The following is a 15,821-nucleotide window of genomic DNA, read 5'->3' as shown; positions in this document are numbered from 1 at the left end:
GCTTCAGACCTTTTTATTCACTTCTCAACTGCCTATATGAACCACAGCTACAATAAATTACTACACTACACATAACATTTATTCAGATAATTTTTAATATAATTTTTAATTTTTTTTCAGCCAATGGCATAGTTCTGGATGTGATGATCACAAATAAATAACATGCCAAATAAACACATAGAGCTTCATGTATTTTTACAGTTCTTTCTTCTTTATTTTTAAAGCTTGTACCACTATAACACGCACAGTCCTGCCCCAATTCACTGACCTCTATTCCCATTCCCACCAGCCAACCAAGAAAAACCCAGATGAGAAACCTTCCTCTCCACGTCCAACAAGCCTGCAGGCCTTGGCACAGTTCCTGGAGTATTTCTGCACCTCCAAGCAAAGTAGGTTAATAAGGTCTCTGGTCATATCCCCGACTGCCACCTCGCTCCTGCAATATCCACCCAGCTCCTCTCCTCACCAGCACGCTCCCCTGCCTCCTGCAATAACCACCCAGCTCCTCTCCCTGGAGCAGGACAGAACCAACCTGCAATAACCACCCAGCTCCTCTCTCCTCAGACCAGGACAGAACCAACCTGCAATAACCACCCAGCTCCTCTCCCTGGAGCAGGACAGAACCAACCTGCAATAACCACCCAGCTCCTCTCCTCACCAGCACGCTCCCCTGCCTCCTGCAATAACCACCCAGCTCCTCTCTTCAGCAGCTCTCCTCTGCCTCCTGCAATAACCACCCAGCTCCTCTCCCTGGAGCAGGACAGAACCAACCTGCAATAACCACCCAGCTCCTCTCCTCACCAGCACTCTCCCTGCACCTCCATCCTCCCATCACCTCTCCCACCACATCTCCAGACCAGGGCAGAACAAACCCACAGGAAACGGTGCCTGAGCTCCTTTCTGCACAGCAATCCCTGTGAAGCAGCTCAGCACCTCATCCCAATCAATACCTCAACACTTCCTGCTCCAGGGGAAACCTGTCCTGTTTCAGCCAGTCCTTGTTTCACCACAATCATGTCTCCTGACTTAAAAAATCAGAAGCGGATTCAAACCAAAGTGTGCAACAAATATTTGAAACTCAGTACTTCAAAGTAATTACACTGCAGTGTTCCCTGCTTCCACCAGGGAGATATTTGTATCTGTTGGTTAAGGATTAAGCCTCAGGACTTTGATGTATTTGTATATAAATACACAAATAAATAGGTATATATGTATGAGGCTGAGGCTACCTTCTAATTTTATGAATTACTGCTATTTATATTCATCTCCCCAAATTCTGTAGTGATGATAAATACATGAACATTCATCAAGGTTTTTAGCTGGAAGAGTTAAATCTTATTTACTGACCTTTCAAGTTTCAACTTACTCCGCCCATTCCTTATTCAAAGGAATTCTGTATTCTACAATACAGAACACAGAATTGAAATCCAAAATGCTTCGTAGTTGACACTTTCTCTTTCATTCTCTTTACCAGAAATTATTTCAGATAACAGTGTTTTTATTTGTCTTGCATAGGCACGGATGTTAGAATCACCAAACTTTAAAATATTACTTTAAATACACACTAAGCCTATAAGATGCTGTAATTCCCAAGCCCAACACTTCACAACGGCCAAAGTAAACAGTGAGCAGAGACATCTCAATTGCTCTGCTGCTGAACAAACCCAACCAAGAGCTGAGAGCCAAAGGAGCAGCACATCTGACACGAGCTGTGCAGCCTTTCCCATTGGGGCAGCTCGGGGTCCTCCTTCAGGCTGTCTGACAATGGTGGGAAAGGCCCAGCCACATTGTAAGCTGTGTCCTTGTAGCTGTGCACAGGGCATTTCACATCAGCTTCTCTAAGGCTTCCTCTGCACATTTTACTCACGTAAATTATTGCAAACTGCTGCCATTTGTTTCCTATGTAAAGATTTCTATGTGCTCAACCCTGCCCAGTCATTCCTTCTCTGAATTACTGTAGGAACAGAAGGGACACGTCAAAACACAAGTGTGAAATAAATAAATTCATAACCTCTACAGTCCCAAAGTCTAGAACATGTCTCAGATGGGATATTTTTGGAACATGAAAGAAGTGCTTTATATATTATTACATGTTAATGAAGATTTAAGAAAGACCCATAGCCTTGCAAAAAAGAAGGGAAAAAAAAGGTAAAAATCAGTCTTCTATTTATTGCCAGGGCATTTAAAGACACATCAGTCTCCCATTACCATGGGCCAGTGAAGGGAATGATCCTCTGTCACATACCATCAAGTCTCACGGAGCTGTAAAAATTCCACCTATTTCCTTGACAGTCTCAATTACACCGGAGCCATAACCACTCCTTTTCAATAGATTCAAAAGGCAATTTCAGAGATCCGGAGACATTGGAGTGACACACTGCAGTGGAGAGGTGAACAGCACCTTTGAGTGAACAGCCTGCTGAGAGTGGGACGAGACTGCTCAAAATTCTTCCTTGTCTGCAACAGCAGAACATGTAGCTGATGAATTTCTGTGAGAGGTCGTTTGGCTACTGTTCAAATGTCTGAAATCCTGTAAAATTTGCAAAATCTAAATTTTCAGGTAAGCCAGCCAACCCTGTTCATGCCTTGGTGCCAGGGCCAGGTGACCTGCACCAGGTGCTGGAGGCAGCACAGCTCCAGTGATGCTCAGCCTTTTCCCCCTTCCAAAACTCACCCACAAAATGTCATCTTACAGAACTGTTTAAAATATTACAAGATCTTCAAGGAAAGTGTGTCTCTCCCTCTTCCCACTGGAAGAAAACCAGCCTGAATTGTTATAAACCAAATTAACTGACATGCTACAATGCAGTTGGTTTGGTTTCACATCTCCATCCACAGAAACACCAAGGTCTGACCTGCAGGACTCCCTTTTGACCTCCTCCTTTCGCAGCTGTATTTAGCTTCCATGATCTCCATGAACTGACAGGAAAATCCTAATATATGTTTCTCTATTCTGAGTCTGTCAAAAACCTTGTGATAACAGATGGAATCACTACCATGGGTGCAATTCCAGGGGAATGAAATTAATGACTCTAAAATACTTCACACTCAAAATTTAAACAATAGTTCAGGATGAAATAAAACTATTACAGAAGAATTCCCTTTACTGGGTCATTTGGTAAGTGACAAAATCTCCTTGGGAACAACTGTGGGAGTGATGATATATACATTTAATATTCAAATTACCAAACACCTGTCAGTTCTCAATGTTGTAGATGAGGTTTCACATGAGTAAACAGTAGCTTAAAAATGATAAGGTGACATGCCCAAGACAGAGATCAGAAAAAAAGCCACAAGTAGGTCAAAGCTGGTCCTGATTCTGTCAACATTCACCTACTTTTCCTCAACTGCTTCAGAAAACAATAAGCAATCCAAACCAAAGGAGCATACATGCTTTGTCTCTTCAGCAGGGGCAGAAGGGAAGCTCAGCTCAGCTTACAGGCTTGGGTGAGGATGTGAATGCCCTGCTGGCAAAAGCACGGTGCAAGTCCTTGATCCTGACTTTTCAACTGCAATCAATGAGCAAATATGCTCAGAAAAGCACTCTGATACCTTGAGGTATCTATAATAATTGAAAAACCAAATCAAATGTACTTTCGACTTCATAATTAAAATCTGCTTTTAGTTAAGCTCTTAGGCAGAACTCTTACTGTCTTCAATTAAATCAAGCGATCCATGGTAAAACAGATATTTTAGAATACATTTTTGCCTCTCAGAGTGGCTGTAGGACATTCTCTTTTAGAACAGTGGTGCACAAAGACTGGCAGAGTGCAGGATCTGGGCTGGTCTTGCTTTAGTCACTGACACAGGAGGATTCCCCAGCCCACACAGACACTCCCCTCTGCACACAGTCCGGATCCACAAGGACAAGATAAAATTCTTTCTCTGCCAAATCATAAATGGCAATTTTCAATGGCTTTTAGACTTAAACACAGCAGGTCTGAATTTCACATCCCTTTGTTCCAGCTCATCGTGTGAATATTCACTGGTGAAGCAGCACTGGACAGAGCACTAATGATGCAGGCCACTGTCCCTTTAAATTAACTGTAATTAATATGTGGGAGCTTCTGCCCCCAACAATTTGAATTTAGGCATAAGAATAAAGTAGATGCTAATCATTACTCACTGCCATTTCACTTTAAAAGCTGGGTATTATTTTTATACTAGCCTTGGTTGGTTCTGTGTTTGGTAGTTGGGTTTTTTTTTCATTTCCATATGCTGAACCACAGGAAAACAAAAATCACTAAACCCCACTGGTCTTTACCTGCACATCTTGTTAACAACAGTGACTCTGAGAACAGTGACTTAGAAGACACGTGCCGTTGACAGAACTATTGGCAGATCTCCATTTCTGGGTCCATTCCTACCTGTCCTTGCAATTGAGATACGAGCTGAGACTTGAAAAACGCTAATTGATCGGGAGACTCCCCACCTCTGTCCAAAACCAGAAATAGCATCTCAATTCCCCTGGCGTTGTTTTGACTGCCTTTATTCTGTTTTTCCAAAGAGCTGAGAGCAGGCCTGAGGTGCCCCCCTGGTGCTGGGCAGCCCTGCACACAGCCCCCTGTGACCTTGGGCAGTGCTGCTCTGTGCGGGTTCACGCGAGGAGCACACGGCTCCCTGTCTGACCCACAGCCCTTCCTGTGGCCACAACAACCACCAAAACTGCCCTTCTGCTCCATCAGCACCCCCACCAGCTGCAAATCAGCAGCAAGGAGCTCTGGCCTCCACCTCAAACACATCAGGGACAACACAGGGGAGCCAGAAAGCACTGAGAGGCTCAGGAAATTCTTTTCTTCATTTTAGCAAGAACACCAGCCTAGGAATTGATAAAATTAAGAAAGATGGATGGCAAGCAGCCCAGAAATAATAATGCCTTCTCTTCCTTGTCCTGAAAAGAAATCCTCCTTCCAAAGACTGCTCTGAGCGAGCCAAGCAGAACTTACAGAAGCATCCAAAGAGAAGTTATACTGCAAGATGAGAACAGCCTTTAAACAATGCTTTTGTGCTGTCACTGTGCAATCTCTGGGGGGAAAAAGCTCTAATTGAGGCTTTCAAATAGTCTCACATGGGCTGCCAAGGGCCTTTACAAACGAAGGCGGGAGGAAGCCAAGCAGGTCCCCAGTTAAAAGGCAGAGGCACACTTGTGCTCAGAAGGCAGTGACCTGCAGCTCTGCTCCAGACAGGAGTGCCCTACATCAGTCCAGGGCTTCAGAATGGACTGGGAGAGAACTCCTGTATTTCCTGTAGTACTCCTTAACCCCTTAGGAACCAAAGCAGCAAAGGCTGAACAGAATGGTTCTCAGAGAAAGACAGAGCCCGTGCCAGGCTCCCCTCCCTCAGCCAGGGTGCCAGCACGCACTCAGCAGCTGCGCACAGGAGGAACGCTGCTCCTTGCTGAGAGATGCTGCTGCCGCCACGGAGCAAGTTTTGCTGTTCACAGACAAATACTCTTCCATAGTTACATGAATTTATATCAAACAATAAAGTGTGTAACCTCCAATAGCCAACTCCACACACACAGCCAAGGAAGAAGGCAGAGTCAGTCACTCCTCAGAAAAAGCATAATAAACCATCTCAAACCCTGAATAAGTACCTGGCCACCAGCTCAGCACCATCCCCAGCTTCACTGGTCCCACTGAGCAAAGGCTCTACCCCGACACCACAAAACTCAGCAAACCCTCCTGGTGGCACCCAGATAATGGAGACAAACTGCTCTGAACCAGGAGCAGATTGGGGATCAGCACCACTCCAAAAGGACAAGGAAACTGAAACACCAGCTTCTCTGGTGAGCAATTTTGGGGTTCTTTAGCAACTATTAAAATGTGTTTTCATGTAACAGAGAAGGGAGGAAAGAAAATCCTCCTCTGACTACAGTTCCCAGTATATTTCACTTATCCACAAAATTTCCTGTAAGAGTTTTTGAACAGAATGCTCTGAAAAAACATTTCTTTTTCAAATCCCACATAAATACCATCATATCATGTTCTAAGAAAACGTAATGAAATAAGAGAATATGTATTTTACACAATGATCCTGCTATAACCATTCTGATGTTATATCCAACAGCATTAAGAGCATAAAAATTCCACTCACACACAAATGCTTCCAAGCCTTTACAGAAAAACACCACATCAGGAAATTAAAGAATGATACTACTAGGACACACTGATTCTGCCACAGCCCTCAAGATTAAAGCTCAAAATCTTACTAAGCACTTTTAAAGACTGTACATGGCCATGTTCCAGAGCTGTAGCCATGGAAGTTGTTTCATATCAAGGCTGGTGTAAGTCTGCCTTCATTTATCCGTCACGATTGCATAAGGAAAGATGATGCAGCTTTAAATACTGAAATGAAGTCCAGATTATTCTGGTAGGTTTGGTGTGTTGTTCTGGTGCATTCTGAGCAGCATTTTGGTACGTGGCTGTCCTCCCCTGCAGCTTTCTGCCCTCCCGTTCCCGCTCAGGGCTGTACCCACCCCAGCCTGAACAGCACCACGGGCACTCACTTCACACACCTGAGTTCACCTGAGCACCACTGGCATTTTTCCACAATTACTGAAACCCCCCCAGGCAATTTGTAGCAAAACCAGGGAACTGTGAACCTAGAAAACCGAGCTGACAGTTTCATTGATCGAGGCTCCCAGCAGACTTACAATACAAAACTGAACCTTACAAGCATCAGCACCTCAGTGATTTTAAGGCATTTGTGACCCTGGGCAAGCTGGGGATTTCCCCAAATGAGACTCAGTTCTGTGAGCCACATGGTGGAATCACAAGTGTTGGCACCCACAGGCTGCAGCCCATCCATGTGCCCACAGGACACACTGAGGAAGGCCACGTGTTCTACAGAGGAGATGACTTTGCTCTTTTCCAGGCCCCTCCTGCAGTGCACTATGGATGGAGCTACAGTGATTTCCACAGGGAAATGTTATTTATTTTCTACAATTTACCCCTCGTCTCCAAACACTACTGTTTTCATTTAAGCGTGCTGTTGGTAAGCTGCACTTCATACCAAGTACCACAGACAATGGCAGAAAATGAGAAAAATGGGCAGAAGTGACAAAAAAGTCAGAAAAGACAGTGGGGGAAATAAAAATTAAATAAAACATATGACCTATGTTATTAAAAAAAATACTGCTACAACAACATTTGTTTTTACAACCCCTCTTAGGGAGGTGATGGCTGTGGTTTGTACCACCTGTAGCTACCACCCATCCAGTGCCCATCCCATCCACTTTTTCCCTATTACTGCTGATTATGAACAAATACTATCATCAATAAACAAAGCACTGATCCCAGAAGTCTCTACCCTTTTCATACACGTTTGTACCGCCTGCCATCTGACACTTTGATTTAAGCATCTCCCACCCTACTCAGGGGTCTACTTTTACAAAGCAGGTGCAGTAGTTACTCTGACTATCAATAAACCAAAACTTACAGCATCTACAGAGAGATTTTCTAGCACTTGAAACCCTTCGTGGATTTTTAACACACCTTTTAAAAAACATCGCCAATTACATTAATGAACACAAATTCCATTTAAGCAAACTCGACACACCTTTGAGCCAGCTTTTCTCACAAGAACAGCTGCACATTACCTACTCCAGACCAGGAGGCAGAACTTTCCAGAGGATTAAAGATACATGAGACCCAGATACAACCATTACAAGTAATCAAAAAACACTTCAAACATATCCCCAAGGCTTCCTCCGCTTTACCTGCCCAAAGCTATTCTTTCTATGCCATTGTTCGCCCAGAAATGAAGCAGCCCAGGCACACCCAGCAGCCTCCCCCCAGACTCTTTCATGGCCTTTATCTCCTGCCATGGGGGATCCCACACTTTGGGCTGCGCCCTCACTCCTTCAGCCCCCCAAAACACCAACAGCTCTGTTAGGGGTTAGGGAATTCAACAACTTAAATAGCCTCTTAAAAAGAGGTGAAAGAGTCAGGGGGAGAGAGAAAAGAACATCTGAAATATGTCTTCTGGAAAATCAATATTAGACTGCAGATCCAGTCACAAGCTGTAACATTTGCAGAATTCAGAGGAAGAAAGAAAAAACACTGAATGCTACCAGGATCTAACTGGATTATCAGCATCCAGTCCTGTGTGGATACAAACAACATCAAAGTCTGCAGGTGCTGCAAAGCAACTTGCATTTCAAATGACCTCTGAAATGCTGACCTTGGCATAATTTACAGTGAACTAATTTATCCCAAATGCTCCTTGCCCAACTTTGAGAAAAAAAACGTTATTCACATTCCTTCTTTCTTGCATCATGTTACAAGACAATAATGAACAACTCATATATTACTTGGATAGAATTTCACCTAATCCCAATGTCTAATTTGAATGCAAGGAGTTATTATATCCATTTCATTTAATTCACTCCATTTGGGAAACAGTCATTTAAATGTTAACAGAACTTTTCTTTTCAGGAAATTTGAAAAAAAAGCCCCAACCACTCAAACACATAAAGCTCTGCAAAATTTCCCATACAGAAAAACCTGAATAAGGTCATTGTTCTACTACATTTCTTCACAAATAAGGTCAGAATCCAATTTAGATAAAGCAATCCTATAAAAAAATACTGACGTGGGGATCCAAGATCATCACCTGAAGCTCCTTCCACTGTGATGGTGAATGTGAAACCCCATCCCCACTCTACTCCGTGCCCACTGCCAGTGCTGCCTCCTTTGCCTCAGGCATCCTCCTGGTTCCCTCCAATAACTGGATAAAAATGACTCTGCCTCCTTCTTATGAAATCAGTGTCTATCTGCATCAGACAACAGCAGAACTCACTGAGGTAGAACACAAAGAGTGGCAAACTTGTGGTCCAAGCCTGGCCCCACAGAGCTGGGGGAAGGCTTGGGGAGACAAACACCCCTTGGCCATCAGCCCTTCTGTGTCCCTGCTCTGTGCCCTGGGCACGGTGCCATGGGGCTGGAGCTCCCCAGTGCCATCAGCCCTTCTGTGCCCCCCTGTGCCCCCGCTCTGTGCCCTGGTGCCATGGGGCTGGAAAACACCCCAGTGCCATCAGCCCTTCTGTGCCCCTGCTCTGTGCCCTGGGCACGGTGCCATGGGGCTGGAAAACACCCCAGGGCCATCAGCCCTTCTGTGCCCCTGCTATGTGCCCTGGGCACGGTGCCATGGGGCTGGAGCTCCCCAGTGCCATCAGCCCTTCTGTGCCCCTGCTATGTGCCCTGGGCACGGTGCCATGGGGCTGGAAAACACCCCAGGGCCATCAGCCCTTCTGTGCCCCCGCTCTGTGCCCTGGTGCCATGGGGCTGGAGCTCCCCAGTGCCATCAGCCCTTCTGTGCCCCTGCTCTGTGCCCTGGGCACGGTGCCATGGGGCTGGAGCTCCCCAGTGCCATCAGCCCTTCTGTGCCCCCGCTCTGTGCCCTGGTGCCATGGGGCTGGAGCTCCCCAGTGCCATCAGCCCTTCTGTGCCCCTGCTCTGTGCCCTGGGCACGGTGCCATGGGGCTGGAAAACACCCCAGGGCCATCAGCCCTCCTCTGCCCCTGCTCTGTGCCCTGGGCACGGTGCCACGGGGCTGGAGCTCCCCTGGGCCATCAGCCCTTCTGTGCCCCTGCTCTGTGCCCTGGGCACGGTGCCACGGGGCTGGAGCTCCCCAGTGCCATCAGCCCTTCTGTGCCCCCGCTCTGTGCCCTGGGCACCACGGTGCCATGGGGCTGGAAAACACCCCAGGGCCATCAGCCCTCCTCTGCCCCTGCTCTGTGCCCTGGGCACGGTGCCATGGGGCTGGAAAACACCCCAGGGCCATCAGCCCTCCTCTGCCCCTGCTCTGTGCCCTGGGCACGGTGCCACGGGGCTGGAGCTCCCCTGGGCCCAGGGACCGAGCCCCTCGTGCACCCCAGCCCTCTCCTGTGGGGTGGGTGAGCAGCAGAACAGCACCAGCACTGCCCAGCAGTAACAAAATAGTCACTTCAGAGTAACACAAAATGTCACATTACACAGGTCAAAGCTAACCACTGTCCACCTGTTAATTAACAGAAAATACTTCCTGATGGTCAAGTACTGTCTTCTGGCAGGTGAGTTTTGAGGGACTGGAAAAAGATTATATAGACAGCTTCAACTTCAGAAAAAACCTCTCCCACCAGAAGTCCTAATGAGTTTCATAAAAGAAATGTCTATAGTTCAGCCTTTGCTAAACGTCTCTCACTTTCCAGCCTAGGCATCGTTAATAGTATTAACTATGCCAAACATCATTGTGGTTTTCAGCAGTATCAGATAGCAGAAGGGGAACTTCTCCTGCCACTTCTCAGACTGCTCTGAACCCATAACACCTTCTTTTCCTTAATATACATTCTGGCAATTTTGTCCCAGACACATTATCCCCACTGCATCCTTGCTCAGCAGGACACATTCCTTTAAAGGAGAGGGAGATTATCAGTTTATCCTGGGAACGTCTTTCCTGCTGCTGTGCTTAGTATCACTGCTGGGATAAAACCCTCTTAAAATAGTTCCAGGGTCCAGGCAACAATCCATTGTATGCAATATTCTTTTGGGTTTCATGGAGCAATGACTTTGGCATTTTCAGGCCTTTGCAGGCCAGCAATGAACAGTAGATTAAGGCTAAATTATTTCTGCCCTTAAAGTTATGACAGCCTGAACATGATGTCCTGTCTCAACACCAACAGCCAAACTGTTTAGAACACTGTACTGTCATGTGACCTCCTGAATAAAAAGGATTAGAGGCAAGTACTTTAACCCACACACACAATTTCAAATGGAGTAAATCAGGAATTTAAAAAATATTAATTCAAATACTTTCTTCTATTGTCACTTGTAACAGCTTTCCCACAGAGATGCATTTTAACATGGATTTGACATTATTAAGAGAGATTGCTTGGTTCCACAGTTTTTGATGAACGACAATAACTTTTCAAAATTAAGAGACACAAGGAAGACAAGCAGAATTCCCCCATATCTTACATTCCTATCCCACTGGAGCAGATATATCCCAGCCAATGGGACATTTCCACATTTCAGCAGCAGTGTTACCACCATGAGCCAGCAGCAAGAGTTGTCATTCCCTATCTCCCTCCTGCAGCTGCAGAGCCTCTTCACCAGCTCAGGAACCCTGCATGGAAACAGCACCAGCACCTCTTGCAGCGACACTGAGGCTTCAACCTTTATTTCAAACCTACCAGCCTTGGCAGGTTCAATCGATACAATTTTTTAATTATCATTATTATTATTTTTTTAGGAATCCCACCAGATGGCAGCAGCATGTCTCCCCAGCAAAACTGGGAGCACTTCTCCAAAGGACAGCTCCTCATTCTTGGAACAGACACAAGGCTTCCCAAACTCAGCCTTGCTCAGTCTGAACCACAGGACACAGACAGAGCTTGTCGCTGACATTAAAATCTGGATTTTTTCAGCACTTCAGGAACATGAGAGCAGGGAACACTCCAAGAGCAAATCACTCTGCTTTTGGCAAATGAGGAACATGACTGGGTTTGCAGCAATTCACCAAACCAGAGCGTGGGGAAACAAACCTGCAGGATCTGGGGGAAGCCCCTGCACTCCCTCCCTGTCGCAGGGCAGCAGGCAGAGCAGGTGCTGTGCCAGGACAGCTGACTCCACACAAGAGGTGCCCAGCTGAGCGAGGACACGGGAATTAGGAGATGTGCACAGACCCCAGCAGCAGCAGCACCGCCCGCAGGGGTCAATAACCAAAGTGCTGCAGCACCAGGCTTTGGCTCTTCACGAGTGAAAAACTCCAGCAGCACATCAGCTACCCCGAAACATCACCGAGCAGCAGACAAATGAACTAATGACAAATGCTAATTCAACTGCCAAGAGAAAATCTCTCGGTGAGGTAACGGGAAGTGCAACGCCCCACGCTGATCGCCCGTCTGATGCACTGAACTGAGCTGCAGGTCAGCTGTGCCTCCCAAACAAAGCTGTGACACACCAGAGCACGAGATGAAAGACTTCTGCAAATAGCCCAACTGTCTATGCAATAACATCCATTTCCCTCAGAAGCACTGATAAAAACTTTTCAGTTACCTATTAGCACAAATAATGTTCAGACAAGATACTGAGGAACAACAAATCCTCCTTCCGAAGTCACTCAGGCTTTGTGAATCCCTTGTCACACTTGAACCCAAGAGCACATTGCTCATGTCCAAGTCACCTCAAACTATAAATACTCAAGTCAGTGCTTACTTTATCTCACATAAAATTCAATTACATGGGCATTCTTCCACATTTTGAATGAAACTAAAATTCAGTTTAATTACTGCTTACAGACTCCTAAATTGAGCCTGCACTCACCAGCAGAGGTTAACATGAAATGCCAAAAGCTGAGCAGTGACCACTGGATTCAAACACACGTGAGCAAAGAGGAACTCACTCCCACCAATGACATCCTGAGCCAGTGCAGCCGGAGGGATCCCAGCTCCCAGCTTCTGCTTTTAGCTGACAGCCTCCCCCTTTGTTGTTTTCTCTTTCCCAAGCTGTTGTTACCTCCAAGCAGAGCTGTAGTTGCAGCTCTGCAGACACAGTCCCCCAGGGGCAGGTCCCGCGGGTGCGCGGCCCAGGGCTCGGGATGGGCAGATGCTCTGGCACTGCCTTTCCTACCTGATGTCACTCAGACCCTTCCCTCCACTCCTCCTTTCTCCCCCCTGCAACCTTAATGATATTATATTTAAATATGCAAGCGTGACCTTTCATTCTACTGAATACTGTGGAAGCAGATCTCTCTCTGCACCTTGTTTTTTGGCGAACAGAGCCGGGAAAATAAAGACCTGGAAAATGCACAGGCAAACAAAACACCAGTAAAAAGGGCTGATCTTACATAACGACATGAATTTAAGCAAAGACCTTAACAAATAAATTTATAGAACTCCATACCTTAAAAAATATACAAACTGATGGAAATACCTTCAGATAATTTTTTACAGCAGATTCCTTGTCAGTTTTCATTCTTTTCCACCCACTTTTTAATGCTGTACCACAGCCAGAGCACGTCAGCGCTGACTGCACAACACTCCCCTCCGACGGGGAGAACTCGGCGTTTAAATGAACTCCCCAGCTCTGAGGGAAGGCACACGAGAGCAGCCCCAGCACTGACCTGCACCTCGCTCCTGCAGCTCCCTCGGCCTCCTCAGACAGCACCATTTGCTGCCAGCACCGGGCTGGTGACGCGTGGCCGCCCCGAAGGGCTGGGCCGCAGGCAGAAGGGGCTTTGCTCTCCTGAGGCCTGCCCTGCTGAGCCCTCTGCCTGTGCCTGGCACACTCCGTGCCCCGGCCACTCCTCTCACTGAAACTGCAGCTCGGCCAGCGCCTAAAGCAAAACTCCAGGGGCACCCAGAGGCTGGGCTGGGAACGCTGCAGAGGGCTGGGACACCACGCACAGCTGCAAACTTTGCATTCGTGCTGCAGGAAGTGCACTGCAACACGCCTGCTCTCCAAACAACCCCCTGCCAGCCTTCATGCTTCCCAGCACAGCTCCGAATAGGGCACGCTGACAAACATTTATATACAAATATATATATATACACTGCTGCCGGCTTTGTGTCAGCGCTCCTGAAGGGCACTAATTACATACATGGCTCTAAGGTAGTCACAAAATGCATTAGGAGAGATTCCACTCCGCTGACAGACTCCTCTGAAACGCGGCTGGGGGATAAAAGGGCCGGAGGCACAGCTACAGTGAGGCAGGAAATCCCATTTCCATTTTTGAGAGGGGAGCAAAGTTCAGCTGTGCCGTTTTAGGTAGCACACAGCACTACCGCAGGTCAAACCGCCGTGAGACAAAGATCTTGACAGGTGACTGCACAAGGAAGACATTTTCATACGCTTTTCATTTCTGACTCTTAAGCCAGGTCAAAATGAATATTCTAATGCTCATTTGTTAACCTGAAATTTTAGGAAGCACGGCTTAGCTGCACGGATGCACGCTCTAATTAAAGGTACAGAAAGGGCACAAACAAGCTGTATTGTCTCAGAAGAGAATGGCAGGGTGGGCTGTTAGTCAGAGGTGGCTCCTCACCACCGGGAACCTCGTTCTGCCAACGCAAACAAGCGAAGCGACTTTCTAAGAACGGAGAAGAACCAGCAAAAAAGCTCTTAGTAAGCAGCTCTCCTGCTTTCTGATTCAAATGACAAAAACAAGGATGAGTTATGACCAGGTAAAGAATGACAAGGAGGTATCGGTTCACTTTTGTCTCTACTCACCAGACAACACCAAAGGCTCCGTATCCGATGGGTCTGTCCGGCTCAATGTCCAGTTGCTGCTGTGGATGTTGTGAGTGCTGATGATGGTGCGCTTTGACTGCAGCAGCTGCTGCAGCCTGTACCTGAGCTGGGGCTGCTGCAGCCGGTCCGGGGGCCTGGCCCGGGGCCGGGGATGGGAAGTACGGCTGCTGCTGCCCTGGGTTCAACATCGCGGCGGCGGCGGCCGCGGCTGCGGCGGCCGCGGCGGCCGAGGAGGCATGCTGCTGCACGGGGTGCACCGCGGCCGCCGAGCCGGCGTGCAGGTGGTGCTGAGCATGGTGGTGGTGATGGAGGTGAGGAGGAGGGAGGTGAGGAAGGTGGTGGTGATGGTGGTGGTGGTGACCTGCTGCTGCCGCAGACGTACCGCCATTGTAAGCCGCCATCATTTTTGCGTTGGCTGTTGTGCCACAAAGAGACATTCAAAAAAATGCCCTTTGATTGGATAACAACTGGGTCAAGCTGTCATTTGGCCATAAAAATTAAATCTGCTACACTTTAAAAGAAGTTGGGTTTCATCATACACGGCCCACCTTTAAAAACATGGAGCTCCACTGGCCTTATCTCCTCGCGAAGCCAAACAACTCGGGGAGTCTCTTCATGTGTGCGGGCGCCAACCCCTTCCCCAGCATCCAGCCGGGCTTGGCTACTCCAACTCCATCCTTGGGCAGCTGGGGTGGGGCCGGGGTGGGTTTTTTCCTTCACTTTTGGTTATTTTTGTTGTTTTTCTTGTTATAAAAATTAAACACCGTGATCAATCCCCCTTCCCTCCGGAGGGAGGGCTCGGAGCCTCTGCCCTGAACACCCCGCGAGGGCCGGCCAGCCTAGCCCTGCCATTCCCGCACCCTCTCCATGTGTCCCCCGAACCTCCCTGAGCCCGGGCACCTCCTACATCGCTCCCTCCTTCCAGACACCTGCTCCCTCCTTCCAGGCACCTGCTCCCTCACAGCAGCAATAACTCGGGAGTTTGCAACTTTTCCTTGAAGGCCTGAAACACACACAAGGACCCAGAGAAAGTGAAGGGGGGGCGCTGGGCGAGGAGAGGGGGCTAAAAGAAGATAAAAACAGAAAGAGGAAGGGAAGGGCCGGGGCAGGACAGGGATCGCGGCGGGGGCGAAGGAGGCGGAAAAGTGGCGAATGAATGACGGGGCGGCGCGGGGCCGGGGAGGGGGCGCGGGGCAGGACGCAGCGGCCCCTGACAGCGCGACCCGCGGCGGGGCGGGGCCGGCCGGGCCGGGGGGGTCGGGCCGGGGGTGGAGGGCAGGGGGCCCGCGGTGCGGGCGGCGGGAGGGTCTGGGGGCGGCCCCGGGTCCCCGCCCCGCCCGGCCCCGGCCCCGGCCCCGGCCCCGCTCTCACCTGGTCCCGCCGCCCCGCGCCGCGCCGCGGGCACGCGCTCCCCCCCCCCTGCGGGGCGCGCGCCCGACGCCGCCCGCAGCCAATCGCGCCCGGCCCGCTGGGCTGCGCGAGAGCCGCCCCCGACCAATCACCGCGCGGGGCCCGGCGCGCCCCGCCCACCGCGCGCGGCCGTGCAGAGCTCCCCCCACGGCGCGGCCCCGCCCCCGTGACCCCTCCGGC

General features: G+C 48.7%; 1 protein-coding gene across 2 annotated transcripts in view; it reads right to left on the bottom strand.

The window, feature by feature from the left end:
- Positions 1-15,647, bottom strand: part of NLK (nemo like kinase) — a 37,460-nt gene extending 21,813 nt beyond the window's left edge. Inside the window, exons 1-3 of one of the 2 annotated variants that reach the window (XM_054287333.1) lie at positions 15,603-15,647; positions 14,780-15,234; positions 14,211-14,646 (exon numbers count right to left, since the gene is read on the bottom strand). In XM_054287333.1, coding sequence (XP_054143308.1) covers positions 14,211-14,635 — 425 coding nt within the window. In that variant the 5' untranslated portion in view covers positions 14,636-14,646; positions 14,780-15,234; positions 15,603-15,647. Of the gene's footprint in view, positions 1-14,210; positions 15,235-15,602 lie in introns of both variants that reach the window. The other variant, XM_054287332.1, reaches the window with a different exon arrangement.
- Between the last annotated feature and the right edge of the window lie 174 nt (positions 15,648-15,821).

This window comes from Melozone crissalis, unplaced genomic scaffold (assembly GCF_028551555.1).
Source record: "Melozone crissalis strain CALT ecotype California unplaced genomic scaffold, PUWL_Pcris_2 ptg000057l_1, whole genome shotgun sequence".
Classification (NCBI taxonomy): Eukaryota; Metazoa; Chordata; class Aves; order Passeriformes; family Passerellidae; genus Melozone; species Melozone crissalis.
Note: the sequence above shows the minus strand (reverse complement) of the source record. Positions and strands in the feature narration are given on the sequence as shown.